General features: G+C 41.0%; 1 protein-coding gene across 1 annotated transcript in view; it reads left to right on the plus strand.

Annotated features, from left to right (window-relative positions):
- Nucleotides 1-226: 226 nt before the first annotated feature.
- The window catches only part of NEK5 (NIMA related kinase 5), a 38283-nt gene continuing 18561 nt past the window's right edge, over nt 227-19948 (plus strand). Inside the window, 14 exon segments of the mRNA XM_038570157.1 lie at nt 227-301; nt 3048-3190; nt 3246-3302; nt 4592-4616; nt 6407-6607; nt 9469-9570; nt 12089-12250; nt 12253-12275; nt 12930-12996; nt 14087-14212; nt 15415-15499; nt 17001-17101; nt 19347-19427; nt 19657-19725. Of these exon segments, the coding sequence (XP_038426085.1) occupies nt 227-301; nt 3048-3190; nt 3246-3302; nt 4592-4616; nt 6407-6607; nt 9469-9570; nt 12089-12250; nt 12253-12275; nt 12930-12996; nt 14087-14212; nt 15415-15499; nt 17001-17101; nt 19347-19427; nt 19657-19725 (1317 nt within the window).

A 19948-nucleotide genomic window follows, 5' to 3' on the forward strand; every position in this document is an offset into this window, starting at 1 on the left:
AAGTAAAGAGATACCTTGTAACAATACACTAATAGTAGGAGGCTTTCACAGGGCACCCTCAGCGAATGACAGATCTTCTCATCTCTAGATGAGAACCCAGTCCATTGTGATTCTACAGCCAGGGTTTCTAACTATTGTATATTGCATTTTTCTGTGTATTTTCCACTTTGAGAACATGAAAGATAATGATCCCTTTTCTTATGGAGAACAACTAGCTGTTTATGTGATGGAATATTGTGACGGTGAGGATCTCATGAGAAGGATCCATAGACAATAGGGAGTGTTATTTCGTGAAGATCAGGTAAAAACACCTCCAATTTGCCTTTTAATTTATATTCGGGGAATTAAATTTATAATGCCATAACTACTAAGCCATGCTTATATACAGCATGATTTCTGGTAGAGAAATTCAAACCACTAGATAGTGGATCTATATTGATGATATATTTAGTCCAGAACATTTTTTGCAATTGAACTGAAATTGAATCTCTTTCTGAGAGTGAACTTTGAGAAAAGATAGTGTTGTATTTTTGGACAATCTCATATAGGATGCCCTTGAGATCAATCTTCATGGCTAAAAACATGTGAATGTGGATGCTCCTCAGCCATTTTAAGTGTGACATATAATAGCTCTGCTCTTCTTCCTTTTACCATTTAGTACACTGTTCTAAAATAGCTGTACTCATTATAAACGACAAATACCCACCATTTGCTTCAACGTGGATGGAACTGGAGGGTATTATGCTGAGTGAAATGAGTCAATCGGAGAAGAACAAACATTATATGCTCTCATTCATGTGGGGAATATAAATAATAGTGAAAGGGAACATAAGGGAAGGGAGAAGAAATGTGTGGGAAATATCAGAAAGGGAGACAGAACATAAAGACTCCTAACTCTGGGAAACGAACTAGGGGTGATGGAAGGGGAGGAGGGTGGGGGGTGGGGGTGAATGGGTGACGGGCACTGAGGGGGGCACTTGACGGGATGAGCACTGGGTGTTATTCTGTATGTTGGTAAATTGAACTCCAATAAAAATTATTTTATAAAAAAAATAATAAAATAAAATAATAAAATAAAATAAAATAAAATAAAATAAAATAAAATAGCTGTACTATTTTGCCAGGGAGCATGGAGGCCCTTTGTGACGATGGCCATTCAGTTTCATTGATTATGAAGAGGAAGGTGAGAAAGGTCAAGAGTAATGGCCTCCATTCCCATTCTCTTTTCACACAAACACATTATTCCTCCATGGGCTGAGCTTCCTTTGGAACCCTCTTGGGAGCTGTGCTCGCGAAGGAGACAGGAATGTGTATGTAGAAGGGAATCTGACTCAGGCCCGTGTGATGGATGGGGCAGGCCACTGCCTTGAGCAGGGCACAGGGATGGCCTCCGTCTTTCTTTTGGCCACTTGTTTCTGTGCTCTATTTTACTATTTAAGGACTTCATGCCTACGTCATTTCCTCCTAGAGCTAAATAGATTCGATGTACAAATGATTCAAGAACTGGTATCTCTAAATTTAGAAATTTTAATCAAGCATTCTCCCTATGCTCGTTTACATTATATATTAAATTCAATATTTATAGAAACCCACCTTTCTTCCTATCCAGGGATCATTTTGCTGTATTTAATAGAAACACTTTTCTCCATAAAATTTTGAATTACAATTCCCTTTGTTGGAAAAGAGCTAAAATTACAACTGAATCTTAGCATCTGGAGTATAGCTCTTTTTAATTTTGTTTTCCTTTTACCGTATAATGTGGTAGACAAAGAACCAACGGCATTTTGGAATAGTTTAAGGGAATCTTTATAGGCATAGAACACATTTTTAATTTACTTTTTACTTTTAAAAAAATTTAAAGACATTTATTTATTCATGAGAGACACAGAGAGAGGGGCAGAGACACAGGCAGAGGGAGAAGCAGGCTCCGTGCAGGGAGCCCGACATGGGACTCCTCAATCCTGGGACCCCAGGATCATGCCCTGAACCAAAGGCAGATGCTCAATCACTGAGCCCCCCAGATGCCTCTAGAACACATTTTTTTTTTTTATAAAGAGGTTCATGGCCAGATAAGATAAAATAAAATCAGAACTAACAAATGAAATTAAGTTCCAAAAAATTTTAAAGTAAAATGTTTTTATATCATATACACATAGATCGATATTTCACTAAAAACTTTAATAACCTCACAGAGTCTCTGCTTCTTCCTCTTTCTCTGTGCCATGGCACCTCCTTCCACTAACAAGGAAATACGTATGGCACCAGGGTTATCAGGAAATGTGGTTTATCTGCTATCCTGATGCAGTTAGCAAACTAGTGTTAAGAAAAAAAAAATCAAATCATGAACTGCCTCCCTCTCTCCCCTGCTTCTACTTCTCTTTTTCTGTATGTGGAATTCCTTCTGATATCAGCACATTTATTTTATTCACTTTTTTGAAGATTTTTTTATTCATGAGAGACACAGAGAAAGAGGCAGAGACACAGGCAGAGGGAGAAGCAGGCTCCACGCAGGGAGCCCGACATGGGACTCGATCCCCGGTCTCCAGGATCAGGCCCCGGGCTGAAGGCGACGCTAAACCACTGAGCCACCCGGGCTGCCTGATATCAGCACATTTAGATTGCCTTTTTGCACTTCCATTTTTCTTTTTCTTTTTTTTTTTTTAACAGTCAGTTATTTATTTATTTATTTATTTATTTATTTATTTATTTATTTATGATATGGAGAGAGACAGGCAGAGATACAGGCAGAAGGAGAGGGAGAAGCAGGCTCCATGCACCGGGAGCCCGACGTGGGATTCGATCCCGGGTCTCCAGGATCGTGCCCTGGGCCAAAGGCAGGCGCCAAACCGCTGTGCCACCCAGGGATCCCTCACTTCCATTTTTCTAGCTATAAAAAGAAAATAATGTGATAAGATGGTATGTCTAATAGTTTCATTCATATAAATACATAAACATAAATGTTATTTCTCTCTTTTTGCATATTATCATGAAGACATGTCAGTGACCACCAGACTACTGACTAGTTTTGTTTCATGTTCCTTCTACAGATTCTGAGTTGGTTTGTACAGATTTCTCTGGGACTAAAATATATTCATGACAGGAAACATATAACAGGGGCATAAAAGCACAAGTAACAGCTCAGAGAGAAAATCAAGAGATCAAGACAGAACAGAGCTTTTGTTTTCTTGAAGTATCTCCAACAACATAGCATTTTCTCCATTTATAGAACATTTTTTTTTTTTTAGCAAGAATGGAATGGTTGCAGAGCTTGTGGACTTTGGGATAGTAAGAGTTTTGAACAAATAAGTACTTTAAAATCATTTTTCTTTCTATTAATAACAGTCAAATTATGTATTTTTAGGTATCATGAGTAAAGAAGATATTAAAAGCTTGGTTTCAGATAATTTTAGATAACTATTTATATAAATTCATTAAATCATTCAGATGATATTTTGTCTAAGGATAAAATTTCCAAGATAAATCTTGGTATAATAGAAAAATGATGGCAATGTTGTTAACTGTGATACAAACTTATCAACTGAGATGTGACTGGATTCGCATAAAGCTAGTGAGAATTTAGTGAACCAGGCAAATTCACACATGCTCAGGGGAATATATTGATGCAACTGTTTTAGAAGACAATTTGTTGGTAATATTAAGAGATTTTTTTAACATTCAATTTCTTGGAATTTAGAACAATTTAAATGCCAAATAACTTTAATAATTTTAATGCCCATTGGGAAATGGGTAAATTTTATAAAGCTTGGCACAAGCATGTACCTGAATATTATGTAGCCATTCACATGTATGATTTTGAAGACTTCTTGATAATGTGAGAACAAACTTTGTTGTATTAAGACAAAACTGGAATTCTGGGCACCCTGGGTGGCTCTGTGATTTAGCACCTGCCTGCAGCCCAGGGCATGATCCTGGAGACCCAAGATCGAGTCCCGCGTGGGGCTCCCTGCAGGGACCCTGCTTCTCCCTCTGCCTGTGTCTCTGCCTCTCTCTCTCTCTCTGTCTCTCATGAATAAACAAATAAAATCTTTTTTAAAAAGTGGAATTCTGAATTTTAAATACTTTGTGATCACACCCATATGAAAAATATGCATGGAAAAAAGATAAAAAGGAAATACACCCAAATTTTAATAATAGCTGTTTTGAGGTAGTAAGATTCTGGGTGATTTTTTTCTTCTCTATTCATGTCCATATTTTCCAAATTTGAAGTCATGAGACTGCATTACTTTGGTAATTGGAAAGAGGGAACTGTTTGGACATCTAAGAGTTTTTGCAATATAACAATCATACTTCTTTGTGGAATCTTTAGCCATAAAACTTTTTTATGTGTAGATTTTGGGGTAGTGAATTATAAGTTTAAGAATTGGCTAATCTTATTACTCTGTTATAAATAGGCAATATGCTGTCTTTAATATGCACGTTCACTGAATTTTGTCTTATCCATTTTTACATTTTTTTCTTGCATGTCCATGTCTTAAGCCTTTTCTTACTTCCATAGTAAACCATATTGTTTTATTATCTATTGTACTTGATAATTATCTAATTATCTAATTAATCTAATATAACTAGCTGGTTCCATGGAACTTGCTAGAACTTGTGCTAGCATACTATACTCCCAATACTATACCATACTCCCAATCTCCAGAAATCTGTCAGAATAAATCCTACAAGAATAACACGTGGGTTGCCGACTATCGGTTTGAAAGTCTCAGTGACGGTGGGTGGATTCTCTCTTTCTTATGATACTTCCATAGTTTCATTTTCTTCACTTCTGAAATGGGGACCCACCCCAGTGACAGTCTCTGGCCACTTCAGTGTTCCCTGAAGCTTTTGAATTTATTTAGAAGAAAAACATTTCATTTGAGGATACAAGTGATAAAAAGATTGACATTGAAAATTGCAGTCACTGTGATGTGTGTCCATTTTATCTTCATACCTTTTGAACGCTGTGAAGCCTAACACAGGACAGTGTTGTGCGTGGGGCAGAGAGAAGGCAGTGAGAGCACTGGATTGGGAGCCAGGAGCCCTAGTCTTGGCCCCGTCACCATCTCCACCAAGTCGGTTGACCTCTGTGGGACCAGCTCCTCCAGCCGCAACGGGGAGTGTTGGCTAGGCGACTGTTAGGGGATCTTCCAGCTTTGAGACCCAACTAGTCCTAGGTATGTGATACCACAGCCGACCATTCTGGAATAGTATTGATCTACACAGTAGTGAATGGTGAACATGAGGAAGCTTTAACTTCCATAAGGAGAAGGTGGAAAAAACCCACTTTTAAGAGCTGGCTGCCAGATGAACTAGTTGTTTTACCAGGAAGACTGAGTTCCTTCTGGGAGTTAGTTTTCCATTTGTTTTGGAAAATACCCACGGGGTGTTTGGCTGTTTGACTTTGTAAGAGATAACTGGAGGGCAAGGCCCAGATGGTAGAGATTTCTAAAAGGAATAGTAAATATTTCTCTGCATAATAGAAAAACAAGCTTCTTTTTTCTTGTTGTTTGTTTTCTGTTTTATGAATACCCCCTAATACCAAGACGGGGCTTGGCCTCCAGGTGAGCAGGAATGCAGCTAGTGCAGCCCGAGTGGAGGCGCACACCATCCAGAGAAGCACCCTGGGTTAGTTCTGTACTGCTTTTTAAAAAATTTGACTCGGTATTTAAATATGCAGATTTGGTGCTTTTGATACTTGGAAGATCTTAGTAATAATGGGCTGGGGAGCTGCTGCGCCCCGTAGACCGGGAAGCCATTCCCTCAGACCGGGAAGCCAGTCCCTCAGCACACGCGGGGCCAGGAATTAGGTTTGCAAATGTTTGCACGCAGCCCGGGCGGCCCTGTGTCCTGAGGACCGTGCTGAGTGGGGGCGCTCTGGGACAGGGAGGATTTGGGTCTCGGGACAACCTGGTGAAGACAGAATTGGGTGGTCAAGGGAAACCGTGAATTTCTAGAAACTCTTAGAAAAGCACAAGAAAGCAGTTGTTTCCTACCTATGCCGTAATCACCCTTCATTTGCTCAGGCCCTGAGCGGTCTCTCTCCTCCTCCTGCACACACTCAGGGTAAGTGTTGATAAATAGTAGAACCATTTCCTCACTTTACTTGTTTTGACTCTTTCACTTCTCATTGTATTTTCTTTTTTTTAATAAGACACCTTTTTCTATAAGGTAACTCCTTGTTAAACCAACCACATATAAATACGAAGTCCTAAAGAGCCAGTCTGAGGGTGGAGGCAGAGCACCCCCCCCCCCCAGGTGTGAGAGTGTTTCTGTGCGGGTCTGCCTGTGTGGGGGCACTTGGGGTGAGCACCTGCTGGAAACACTGTTTTGTCTCTTGATATTACTGTACGAGGTAGTATTGAACTTTTCTCTGATTTACTATCACTACTCCTTGTCCTTCCAGTTTGAGAGTAACAACTTACACCAGTTGGTTCTGAAGCTATGCCAAGGACAGTTTGCCCCGATATCCCCAAGGTTAGCCCATGACCCGCAGGCCTTGGTATCTCAACTCTTTGAGGTGTCTCCCTGAGATCGACTGTCTACGAATTCCATTTTGAAAAGGCCTTTTCTTGAGAATCTTATTGCCAAATACTTTACTCCTGAGGTGAGCTTTAGAGGTGTTTCTGTGTGGATTTTTTTTTAATTTTTATTTATTTATGATAGAGAGAGAGAGAGAGAGAGAGAGAGAGAGGCAGAGACACAGGCAGAGGGAGAAGCAGGCTCCATGCACCGGGAGCCCGATGTGGGATTTGATCCCAGGTCTCCAGGATCGCGCCCTGGGCCAAAGGCAGGTGCCAAACCGCTGCGCCACCCAGGGATCCCTCTGTGTGGATTTTGACAGAGATTTTGGTTAGCAGGCCCTTGACACGTGTGTTTCATCTTAGGTCATTCAGGAGACTTCAATCCCAGCCTCACACATAAAACAAGATGATTGACTTCTCAAACTGCTGGGGAGGAATCCAAAGTAAGAATGATCCAAGTGATCGAAAAACATTTCTTAATGTTTGTCTCACACAGTGAGTTTTAATATATGGCTGACAGCATTAGCACAAAAATTCCACCAAATACACTGAACATAGATGTTTTAAAAATATGAGCAGTGTTGGGGCACCTGGGTGGCTCAGGCAGTTAAGCATCAAACTCTTTTTAAAAATTTATTTATTTATTTATTCCTGAAAGACCCAGAGAGAGAGGCAGAGACACAGGCAGAGGGAGAAGCAGGCTCCATGCAGGGAGCCCAACATGGGACTCGATCCCGGGAATCCAGGATCAGGCCCTGGGCTGAAGGCAGCGCTAAACTGCTGAGCCACCCAGGCTGCCCTCATTTTATTTTATTTTTTAATTTTATTTATTTTATTCCTGAGAGAGACAGAGGGAGAGGCAGAGACACAGGCAGAGGGAGAAGCAGGCTCCCTGCAGGGAGTCCGAGGGGTGACTGGAACCCAGGACCCCGGGGTCACGCCCTGAACTGAAGGCAGGCGCTCAACTACTGAGCCTCCCAGGGGCTCCAAACATCCAACTCTTTTTTATTATAATAAATTTATTTTTTATTGGTGTTCAATTTGCCAACATACAGAATAACACCCAGTGCTCATCCCGTCAAGTGCCCCCCTCAGTGCCCGTCACCCATTCACCCCCACCCCCCGCCCTAAAACATCCAACTCTTGATCTCAGCTCAGGTCTTGAATTCAAGCCTCTAGTTTGTCTCCATGCTAGGTGTGGAGCCTACTTAAAAATAGATAGCTGATGATAGATGATAGATGATAGATGATAGATGATAGATAGATAGATAGACAGAGATATGACAGAGATAGAGGTGTATATATAGATTTAGTGTAAGCAAGAGAAGAATCATCTTGTAAAATAGTGACTAGTGGCTGTGCCTGTATATCTGGCTCATGCCTGCTCTGGGTGACTCATTATCCTTTCTTCTCATTAGTCAGGAAACTCCAGAAACCAGTGGATTCGCTAATTAAGAGGTACTTGACAAGGTAGGATCATAACTTAACTTTTGCATAGAAGAGGAAGAGAAGGTTCACAGACAGACCAGGGATGATGAGATGAAGCTGATTTTCTACAGAGAGGATGGTCTGGTGACTTGGAATGCTCTTGCAAAGGCCATTTGAAGCTGGAGTTAGGATCTCAGACCTAACTGGTGGCTGTGGGGATTAGTATAGGGCCCCTGAGGAAAGCAGGTGACACTTCACAGTAATGACTAATAGAGAAACGATTTTAGTGGTGGTTTCAGGATCAGCTGCAGAAGCGCTCCATACATGTGGGTATGAGAGAGAGACAGACATCGAAGAAGACAAAATTACTCATTCCATTGATGTTGTCAAATAAGAGCAGTGTGGACTTAGTCATAACCAAATGTCTACACTGAAACAACGAGGAGGAGTAAAACATCTCTCCAAGGAGTCAGCGATAGGAACATCTGTTGGCTGTTAGATAGAGACATTAGACTTGAGGCAAGTTGTCAAGGGAAGAAGAGTGAATGCGTCCCTCTGCCTTGTGTAACTCAGTCTGGCATTGTTACATATGGGCTTAGTTTGAGAACATTTAGAAGGCAGGTAAGTAGCAGATGAGAGAAAGCACACTGTCAACATTTCTAATATGGGAAGGAAAAGAAAATAGGAACACAGCCTGCTGGTGGCACGCACGGACATATTAGAATCCTGCTCATACACTTCACAGGGCACCTGGGTGATGCAGTTGGTGAAGCGTCTGACTCTTGATTTGGGCTCAGGTCATGCTCTCAGGGTTGTGAGGTCAAGCCCTGCATCGGGCTCCATGCTCAGCAGGGAATCTACTTAACATTCTCTCTCTCCCTCTCCCTCTGTCCTCCCCTCCTGCTCTCTCTCTCTCAAAAAAAAAAAAAAAAAATCATACACTTCACACAACAGTGTGGCATGAGTTGTGTGACCTGTATCCCAAGCTATGATGACTCCATGTAATTATTTATGCCATTATCCATTGCATACTTTTCCTGTAAATGTTAACACTAATGCCTGATTTTTTAAAAATAGTGTTATATGTACTAGAAATATGTGAAAGAACCCTGGATTAAACAGTTTCCTCCATTAAAAGACAATGCAGGGGCACCTGGGGGCCTCAGTGGTTGAGGCCTTTGGTTCAGGGCGTGATCCTGGAGACCCAGGATCGAGTCCCACGTTGGGCTCCCGGTGCGTGGAGCCTGCTTCTCCCCCTGCCTGTGTCTCTGCCTCTCTGTGTGTCTCTCATGAGTAAATAAATAAAATCTTTAAAAAAGAAAGACAATCTACTGGCACTTCTCTCAATGGGTCTAAACATCCCTGGGTGAAGTGAACCTACTGTATTGTGAACTGTCCCTTATGTTCGTACTCTCACAAGCATCGATGATAAGATGTGGATATTTTAAAGAAACTGAAGTTGTTTTATTTCAGTTAAATAAGAGCCTAAAATACAGAAAGCAAGATTCCAGGGAAGTGCCTCCCCAGATCAAGGCTAGCAGCGCCAATTAAAAGGAAGGAGATGCTGTGTAGAAATGAATGGAGACCGCCAGCTGAGCCCAGAAGCCTGTATCTATCTGTACGTTGTACTTTGTTAGCAGGGGACATGTTCTCCAGGACTACTTGTACACGTTCAGAGGGCACAGGCTCATTACTCTGGAGTCGGCTAACTTGGTACTTAGTAGTGAAATCATTCTGTGAGGAGCATTAAAATGATACTTCATTGGACAACTTCCAATTGCATTTCCTTACAAGTATTCTATCCTTTTACGACTCAAACCCTTTTGATTTCCTCAAAAAATAAGACTTTTCTATATAGGATAAGTGAGTAGTATAGCTGCAGAAAACATTAGGCCTTCATTCCCTTAATTCAATATGGTATATATAATTGAGAAACTTTTATTATATAGTCGATTATTTTTTTCCTAGAGATTCTTTATGTTTGGTTCTGCTGAATCCACATCAGCAGAACCTTGAGCCTCTTAGTTCATGCTAATGTAATGTTTCTGGTATGTAAATGATAAAATGCTATTGTCTTTTAATTGAAGAATTGTATTTTTTTTTAATGTGGTCTTAGAACATCCAGCGTTTTTTTTTTTTTAATTTTATTTATTTATGAGAGACAGAGAGAGAGAGAGAGAGAGAGACAGGCAGAGGGAGAGGGAGAAGTAGGCTCCATGCAGGGAGCCCAATGTGGGACTCGATCCTGGGTCTCCAGGATCATGCCCTGGGCTGAAGGCGGCGCTAAACCGCTGAGCTTCCAGGGCTGCCCGAAGAATTGTATTTTTAAAGAAGGCTGTAATTGTATAATTAGAGGACCAGTTGGAAGTCTGTTTATTATGTATTTACTTGCTGTATAAACATTTTAGAAAATGTGGCTCTGTAAAAAAAAAAAAAAAAAAAGTAAGAAAAGGAAAAAGAAAAAGAAAATGTGGTGGTGTATAGATAGATTTTGAAACTATTAGTTAAATTATTACCCTCCATTTGGTAGAATGTGGTTTAACTTTATTAAAGGAGCCTAAAAGTCAGGGCGCCTGGCTGGCTTAGTTGGAAAAGCATGGGACGCTTGATCTCAGAGTTGTAAGTTCAAACCCCAGGTTGGGTATAGACATCACTACAAAAATTAATAAATAAGTAAACTTAGAAAAAAAAAAGAAATGTAAAAGTATGTTGTGATTTAGCATACTCTGTAGCTGACTCAGAGGAGAGAAAAAGCACCTGAAAGATTCAATGATGGATTAAATTAGCAGAACAAGTTGACATTTTATGCAGTGGAATGAGTGGGTCTCCACAGGAACCACCTCTGATGTTCTCATTACTTTGTGAGATTTTAGAGAAAATTCTAAAGAAGCTGTTAATTTCCTACCAATACTTTTCTCTATTTCTAGCCATTTTTCAGCAAGTAATTAGCAGTACCTTGTTTGGGGTTGTATATAGCTAAGACTGCAACACTAAGAAACATATGTCACACTTTAGAAGATTTTTTAAAATAAATATATAATTTGTGTTTAGACTAATAAGCCAAACTTGATACTTTAATATTTAAATAAAAATGACCCAATATCTACAATCCCAGATGGCTCAACTTACATATATAGGAATCACACAGCTTTAAAAAGAAGAGGTAAAAAAAAAAATAAAAAATAAAATAAAATAAAATAAAAAAAATAAAAAAATAAAAAAATAAAAAAATAAAAAAATAAAAAAAAAAAGAAGAGGGAATATAGTGTGTTCCTTCTTCACAGTGAGGAAACTTCAGTTTAAACCATTTGTTTGGTTATTGGTATTTCCAGCTACCAGTTCTAGGCCTTTCCAGTGGTTTGAACTTCTTTTTCTTTTTTGTTATTGTCTGGTAAGTAGTCAATTGTCCTGGTTAATGTAAAATTGGCCCTAATTTGTTCTTTCATCTGTTAACGTGGTCTGATTCTTGTCTTACAGCTCACTGGCCTCTACTTAACTCCGAGACAAACATTTGTTTCTGGTTCTCCTCCTGTCATTCTGTTCTGATCGGGAAGGGCAATAAGGGGTGACTTGGGGTGATAATATGCCAGTCACAGCTGTTGCATGACTTTCCTTCATTTACTTGGGAAGGGTGACTGAATAACTCAGCATCTTCTTTCCTTTGAGTCATGATGCCACTTTGTATTTAGTCAATTCATCAGGATCTAAAAATGTTATGAATCCCCAGATTTGTGAGTTGGACAATAACATTTATCCTCTATTAAAGTACAGTAAGATGCAAATAAGTTAATAAAAATAGAAAATAATAATACTGAGTTTAGTTTCAGATCTCAGGTTGGCGAGGCATACTCACCAGGTAAGCATTTTTGGTGGGCCAGCCATGAAGTATGCAGGATTTCTATTCACACCTTAGTATAATTATAAATGACTGTGCTACAGTAGACTTCTAAAATAATTTCAAGTTCTAAGATTTGGGGATACTAAGATTATGTTAGTCTAAAAAGAAATCTAGACCAAAAATAACAAAAATATACCTTCAGTGCTTTGTTTTAGTTATGGTCACTATCAAAGTGTCAGTTATTAGAGATTTTAATTATGTGTCTTCAAAATTTTTCCTCTTCTTTTTGATCCTTCAGATTAAAATAGTACAAAGGCCCAAACTTACTGCAGTGCATGGACATTATGACTATTATTATGCCCAACTTGACATGTTGAGGAGGAGAGCACATGAACCAAGTTACTGCTGGGTTCCTCAAGAAGATCCTGGAGTTGAGGAGAATTATAGTCAGGAAGAAAGCCACACAGTCCATCACCAGGTCAATGGTGATATCAGAGCCTGACTTAAATTTTGGTCCTCTGAAAATATCTTGATATACCATTTATTCTGAAACCCTCCCAATTCTCCTAAAACAAATAATCCAAGAAGAATTTCCAGACTGTTCATCTTGAATACTTAATTCACAATTCCCTTAACTCTGTTTCATCTTCATTCAGCATTTATTTTCTTGGGATCTTTCATTTGTGTGCCAGCGTGAGGAATAGATGTAAAGGAATGGGACAGCATCTTGCTCTCAAGGAGCTCGGAGTGTGGTACAGGAAGTGGACAAGCAACTAGGGTGGCAAGGCTGTTGATCAGATGCCTGCCCAAAGTGTGAGAAGATCCTGGTATTGGGTTTTTCGTTTTCCCTCCTACCCATTGTGGACCATGGATGGACTTCCTGTCCTGAAGAAAAATCACGGCACCAGAACATTTTTCTGTTTCAACCTCTCCTGCATCCCCAGTTGGTACAGTTCTCTTTGCGTCTTTTTCTGATTCCCAAGTATGTGTTCTGTAACTTTGAACTATCTCTTGAACTCAGAACTTTCAAGCCACAGGTGAACTGTGGACCTCATTATTAAATTGAAAATCTACTTCTCAAATTAGTGGCTAAGACTAGTAAAAATTTCTACTCAAGCTGAACATTTTTATTTTCTAAGGCCTGCTGAATACCTTCAGAGGAAATTTAAAGCTCAGCAATATAAATTGAAAGTGCAAAAGCAATTGGTAAGTAAAATTCCAATTATTAGGGGCGATCAGGAATTTCCTGCTCACAAATATTCATGGGTCCTTAAGTCAGAGTGCATTCCACATAGAGGATCAAGACTATCCTCCACCTTCTCCAGTTTTTAGTAGCTAAAGAAGGATAATGAGAATGTGCTTGAATCAGGGTCTGGGAAGCCTGATTTTTTTTTCCTCTGGCTCTATCACTTGCTGTGTGACCTTAGGCAGGTCGTACAAGCTCTCTGAGCCTCAGTGTCCTTTTTTAAGTGACAGTTTGGGAGTAGACAAGCTTGAAAGTCCCCTTCAGTGCTACAATTCTTTGTGTCTATTTTATTAGAATTCTATACATTTTTACAAAGTGATTTTGTATTTTATTTGAAGTGAAACTCAACCTTTACCCTTAAGTATAGTGTTACAGTTCTGGGGACAAAGGAAGCTGGATAGTCATCCTATTTCTGTTACTCTTATTTTGGACTGCTCAAGAGCTCTAGTTCTATTCCCCTACTTCACGGTGGTCAACTTTTACAGAACTTTATTTTATTTTATTTTTTTTAAACCTTTTTTTTTTTTTTTTTTTTTTTTTTTTTATTTATGATAGGCACACAGTGAGAGAGAGAGAGAGGCAGAGACACAGGCAGAGGAAGAAGCAGGCTCCATGCACCGGGAGCCCGACGTGGGATTCGATCCCGGATATCCAGGACCGCGCCCTGGGCCAAAGGCAGGCGCCAAACCGCTGCGCCACCCAGGGATCCCTTTTACAGAACTTTAATTTCACAATTATACTTTACTAGTTCAGAAAATGAATCCAGGTGTCTCACCTGATAGTGTAAAACATTGATTATGTAGGATAAACAACATAAATGGTTTTATTAATTTTCTTTACTTTTTAAAAGCTTCATACTTTAAATGAAGAAACTTCTACTGCCCACTCCCAAATAGTGAGTTTGATTCAGATAATTCTTGTTTAATGAAAAATATCAAAAGTCAAACGAGATTTCTAAAATGCAAGTACAAACAAAAAAATAAAAATAAAATAAAAAATAAAAAAATAAAATGCAAGTACACTTTATAAATCATTTTATTCAGTTGATAGGGTCTTTGTCCATCTTATGCTGAGTCAGATCACAACCAGAGACAAGAGCTAAGAAGTAATGGAGAAGAGTCTAGATTCCAGGACCTGCAGATCGGGAGAAACAAAATGAAGAACAGGTTAGAAACAGTGTGATTCCAGGGCCACCACTGTACCTGCATCCTTGTCTTCTGTGCTGCATAGGATATTATTTTTAGTGTCTACACTATGCCTGAGGGACAGCCCTCTTGCACAATACTTGGACACACTCACGTGAAGCTCCATGCTGAGAGTTTCAGGAGATACAAAGATATGGATTTGGGATCCCTGGGTGGTGCAGCGGTTTGGCGCCTGCCTTTGGCCCCGGGCCGCGATCCTGGAGACCCGGGATCGAATCCCACGTCGGGCTCCCGGTGCATGGAGCCTGCTTCTCCCTCTGCCTGTGTCTCTGCCTCTCTCTCTCTCTCTCTCTCTCTCTGTGTGTGTGTGTGTGTGTGTGAGACTATCCTAAATAAATAAAAATTAAAAAATAAAAAAAAATTTAAAAAAAAGATATGGATTTTACTTCCTCAGAGGATGTCACATAGCGAAGTTCATAAAGCTTTTGACCTTGGATTGATAAAGCCATTATCCACCACTAACATTTTTGAAATTTGTATTAGTTTTCTAGGGCTGCCTTAACAAAGTACAACAAACTGGGTGGTTTAAAACAACAGAAATGTATTGTCTTCCAGTTCTGGAGGCTAGAAGTCCAAAATCAAGGTGTCAGCCAGGCCATGCTCCCTCTGAAACCCGTAGGGAAATCATTTGCCTCTTACGGATCTTTGACATTCCTTGGCTTGCAACTGTATGACTCCGTTCTCCGTCATCACATGGCATTTGCCCTGTGCATCTCTACCTTCATCTCTGTCTTCTTACAAGGACACCCATTGTGTTGGATTAGGGACACACTCTACTCCCCTATGACCACATCTTAGCTTAACCAGCTACATTTGCAGTATCACTATCTCCAAATAAGGTCACATAATAAGGTCCTGGGGGTTAGGACTCCAACATACCTTTTTGAGGGGACAATAAAATTCAACCCATAAAAGTGGGATATATAAAGTAATGGTATGCCATTAACACATTCTGGGTTAAATATAAAAGTGAGATTGCCCAAAGCCACCCTATCGCTCACAGGGAGGGAAGTACCACAGCTGAATGTAAGGCAAATTATCATCTTTAGGACTATGAGGTTTTCAAATTCCTACTGTGTATCACACATTCTTTAAATCCATAGGCTCTGTGGAGATTACTCTGTTCAGTTGTTCACCACCATTTAAAATTTTTGGATTGGGAATATTTTCCAGGAATATTGGAAGCAGTTAGAGGAAATATGTCAACAGTACCACAATGATATGAAGGAAATTTAAAAGAAGATGGGGAGTGAACTGGAGCTGAATAAATTTTTCTCCTAAAGGAAACATGGTTCTCTTGATTTAGATCTAACTAAATTAAGCAGGTTTCAAGAGTGATGATCTCCTCGTAGAAAGGGTAAAATGTCATCATCTAAACTTTTAATGGGAAAGCAAACACGTAATTGAAGCTTTTATTATGGTTTACTTGAGACCACCCACGCTGGTGAGGATATCTGAGACTCTCAGTTAGGAATGGTTGTTATTAAAAATCCTCATTCACTGTCTTCTTCACGAATCAGTTAATACTTATTGACAGAGCAGCTACTTTACACCAGAACTAGATTAGTTGCAGAAAGTAAGTCCCTGCCCATAAGGTAGGGGCAAGAATGAGCATTTATTGAACTCAGCCATATTGGCATAGCCTCACATGCAGGGTAAGGCTCAAAGCCTGGGTAGGACCACATTTGAGTGTAGTCGACTTGAAAAACTGATTCCTGAAAAATCCCTTAAAGGTGCCACATTGGACACTCATTCTTCCATGTCTCGGGTCACTGCATTTCCAGTAGAGCTCCGGATGAGATAGCTGGCCTATGTTTGTAGACCACGTTTCGTGAACATCTAACCACAGAACCACCCTCATTGCCCTGCAGTGCTCCTCCTGTAAGAGGCCTGTGGTGCTAAAGCCGGCCGAGGACACGGCAGGCCCCCGGCTCATAGGCACTGAGTAGACTTACTGGACTTGGTTTCTTTCTCCCCTATCCGCGACCCCCAAGGGCGTACAGAGGAATCAATATGGGGGAGGTGAACCTATGCTACAGTTCAATTGCACATACCGGGAGTCTTCACATACTTTAGCTCATTGTACACACCACAACAGGGAAACTAAGTAACTCATCCAAAGTCACTTAGATGTTACGAGGTGGACCAAACACCCAAACATCTGATTTGAAGCCTCTACTCTTTCTAACATATGCACTTCTGCTCACGAAGAGTTGGAAAGACAGGACACACGTGTTTGAGCAATGACTGAGGAAGATTGACTACAGTTAAGCTCAGGAGTTAAGGATGAGCCAGGGGAGAGTTTTCATGGTCTCACCCAGTCCAGGAAGAGGAGCAGAGTTTGGAGGGGCAGAGCCGAGGGAGAGGGCGTTCTTCCGGAACCCTGCAGAGGTTCACGTGGTACTGGAGGTGCTGGAGGCAAGGGGACTGGAGCCGGTTCTCTTCAGGGCAGAGCCTCGGTTAGGGTGGAGAGCCTTGAATCGTCATCAGCCTTGTTTTTAAGGCAGGTCTGTGATGGAAGGATGATGGCAGACTTTTCTAGAGAGACCATGGAAGATGCATGTGGGGCCTGCCCAGGCTGCCACAGGGGAAAGGAGCCGGGAGGAGGGAGCTGTCAGGCCACTTCCTCTGATGGCCCCTCAGCAGCAGGAGGAGAGCATTTCCTCACCAGATCCCACTCAACACTGGCCACGGTCCCCCTGTGGACTTCAGAACTGACTCAGAACTAACCTGACTGACTGCGTATGATTTGTCTTTTTAGGAGGACCCCAAAATAAGTCATAAAACCTATTTAGTGAAGAAAAGCGACCCACCCGTCCACTGATAGGCACCTGAGGAGGAAGCTCCTGTGCAGCTGATGGTCGTTATTAGATGATGATGTGTCCTCCCCAGAAGTTCGTAGCCCTCACCGTGCAGGGGAGAAGCGTGTGTGAAAGTTCTTAAAAACTGAGCCACCTTGGCTCTACCCCAAACGGTGGGGCGGGGGTGGGATGGGGTGGGGGCAGGCATCTGTTTCTGGCAGCTGGCCAGGTGACTTGGTGCACAACCAAGTTTGAAACCTGCTTTGGAAAAAAAAAAAAAAAGAAAAGAAACCTGCTTTGGTGCGTGTATGAGTGTTCAGGGTTCTGGAGGGTGTTCGAGTCGGGGTCTCAGACACCTAGGTCAGAAGTCTGATGGTTAACGTTGCTCTACTTCAACCTTGCATTGAAGCTTTTTTGTCCCTTCTGGAAGGTTCTTTTACCTTCTTCTTCAACATACCATGAAGGCTTGGTTAAGGGCAGGTGAGGGGGACCCATGTTGGGTGAAGACCAAAAGGGCCCCTGAGTGTTTTGCCTTGTGAAAGACCCTGGGACCTTCCTTGATGTGATGCCGGGGTGCTCTAAAGTGGCCTGGCTTGGGGGATGGGGCTCAGGAGTTTAAGATGGTTGTATTTTAAGGAAAATAAAGCCATAGGACACTTCTTCCAGAACTGAGACAACCAGACTAAACTATCAGATCAGACTGCTAACCTCACAAAGTAAGATACAGAAGTCACGTCCTGTTTCAGAGTTCATGATATCACGCGGCAGAAAAACACCCTTCCCAGGGTTGCAGGGCGAACAGGTCGTAGTGAGCCAGACCGACACATCCCGTATGAGAAGTACCCACAGAGGAGACAGTTCTAAGAGAGAGATGATAGAGACCTCGTGTAAAATGGTGGAGAAAAGAGAGCCTTAAAACACACACACCAAGGAGACGCCTATGCTCCTGCCTGGAAAGGGGTAGTACCGCTTACTAAGACCGGGAAGAGTGGGGAGCAAGCTTGTGGTGGGGAGGCAATCAAGGGTTTGGACATCAGGTGAGTTAGAGAAAATCTGAGGGATTCCACGCCTGCCTCAGGACGCCTGCTTCACTGCTCCCCCGGCACAGAACACGCTTTCCCCAGACCTTCAGATCACGAGGTGCAACGTCATTCCAGGGGTTACACCAAATACGGAGATGGGCTTTTCCTGCATTCCCATCATCTACTCCTCAATTTCTATGCTACTACCCTATTTCCTTTTAGCACATAGTACTTTCTGAAATTATGTTGTTAATTTAACTCATCTATTACTACTCTAGGTCCCCTGTAGGGACCTGTGGTCACATTCGCTGCATGAACCCATGGTGTGGGACAGTGTCTGGCCTATGGTGGGTGCTCAGTATGACTCTGTGGAATGAATGTCGAAGTGAAGATGATGCTAAGTAGGCAGTTGAGTATGTGAGCCTGCAGCTCAGAGGGGAGGAAAGAGCAAGCCTGGAGGCGCACACTGCAAAGTCCTTGCATAAAGGTGCACTTACATCCACAGGAACTGCTGGAACCTGGGATTGAGGAAGAAAAGGGTAGACGGCCCAGGACCGGACCCTGACAAAGCTCCGAACTCTGACATTCCTGGCATCTACTTGCACAATCTTCTCTTCCTTGAAATTGCACATCAATTTTTAGTGCCCTCTTCTTCCTTTTTACTATCATGAGCAGTGCACATGTTTTCCTGATTACAATCATAATTAAGATCTATAAACCTCTTAAGGGAGTGATCCTGTAGCCAAAACTACTTTCTTAAAGAAATAAAATCTTTAAAAAATAAAAAAAAAAGAAGGGCGCCTGTGTGGCTCAGTGGGTTAAGCGTTTGCCTTTGCCTCAGGTCATGATCTCAGAGTTCTGGGATAGAGCCCTGCGTGGGGCTCCCTGCTCAGCAGGGAATCTGCTTCTCCTCCCTCTGCCCCACCCTACTTCTCTCTCTGTCTCTATCTCTCAAATAATTAAAATTACATTCTTGAATTAGATTAGGTTGTACTGGACCAAAGTGACAAGCACTGTCACATTGTAGAATTTTCCCCACTTGCAATGCCACTTGCAATGCCATTGTATTAATATTTCAAGTTAATGGATGCTGTGTCCAAGTTTTTAGTGAATTATTATTAACTTTCCTTAACAAAGGCATGTTTTTATTCTCAAATTAATCATCAGATCCAATCCAGAAGTCAAGTTATATAAACAGACCATGCTGTGAATTCAGGGATTGTGAAACTATCAGTTTGATCAATATTAAATGCTAGATATTAATTTTTCTCTAAACTTGCAGGACATTGAAAGAGACTTGAAACAAATTAGAGTTCAGAACATTAAGGAAAATAAAATTCCAGAACAAAACTGTACAGTTAAGGTAATAAATATTTTGTCTTGCAGTGTCGTATTAAATGACTCTTTGGGGGGGTTCCCACCTTGCAATCCGGGTTGCCTACAGGATTTTTCCCTCTACTATTTTATGGAATTGCCTTATTTTGTGATGTTTGACTAGTGGTTTTAAGTATCTGTAATGTCAAATAGGAGTTGTAATTTTAGCATTTTTATTGGATTGCTAAGCTAACACTATTTTCGTTGCTTTCTTCTAGAGAGGGGTGAAGCTTGAAATTGGTTTAAACCAATGTACTTCTGATGAAAACACCCTCCAAGAGGAAGAGGTATGCCATGAAGTATTTATTTCCATTAACAGGTATAAAAAAAACGAATGTCTTAATAGCACATTTAATGAAATTTTTCCACTGGCCATAGGGAGAATTTTCTTAAATGTTCCTAGAAGGATCTCTGGTTCAAAGGAGTCTTCCAAAATGCTTTTTATCCTTCCATTCTTTTTTTCACTGAGATAATTCCCTTATATGGATTATTCCAATTTAATTTACTTTT

This window comes from Canis lupus, chromosome 22, assembly GCF_011100685.1.
Source record: "Canis lupus familiaris isolate Mischka breed German Shepherd chromosome 22, alternate assembly UU_Cfam_GSD_1.0, whole genome shotgun sequence".
NCBI lineage: Eukaryota > Metazoa > Chordata > Mammalia > Carnivora > Canidae > Canis > Canis lupus.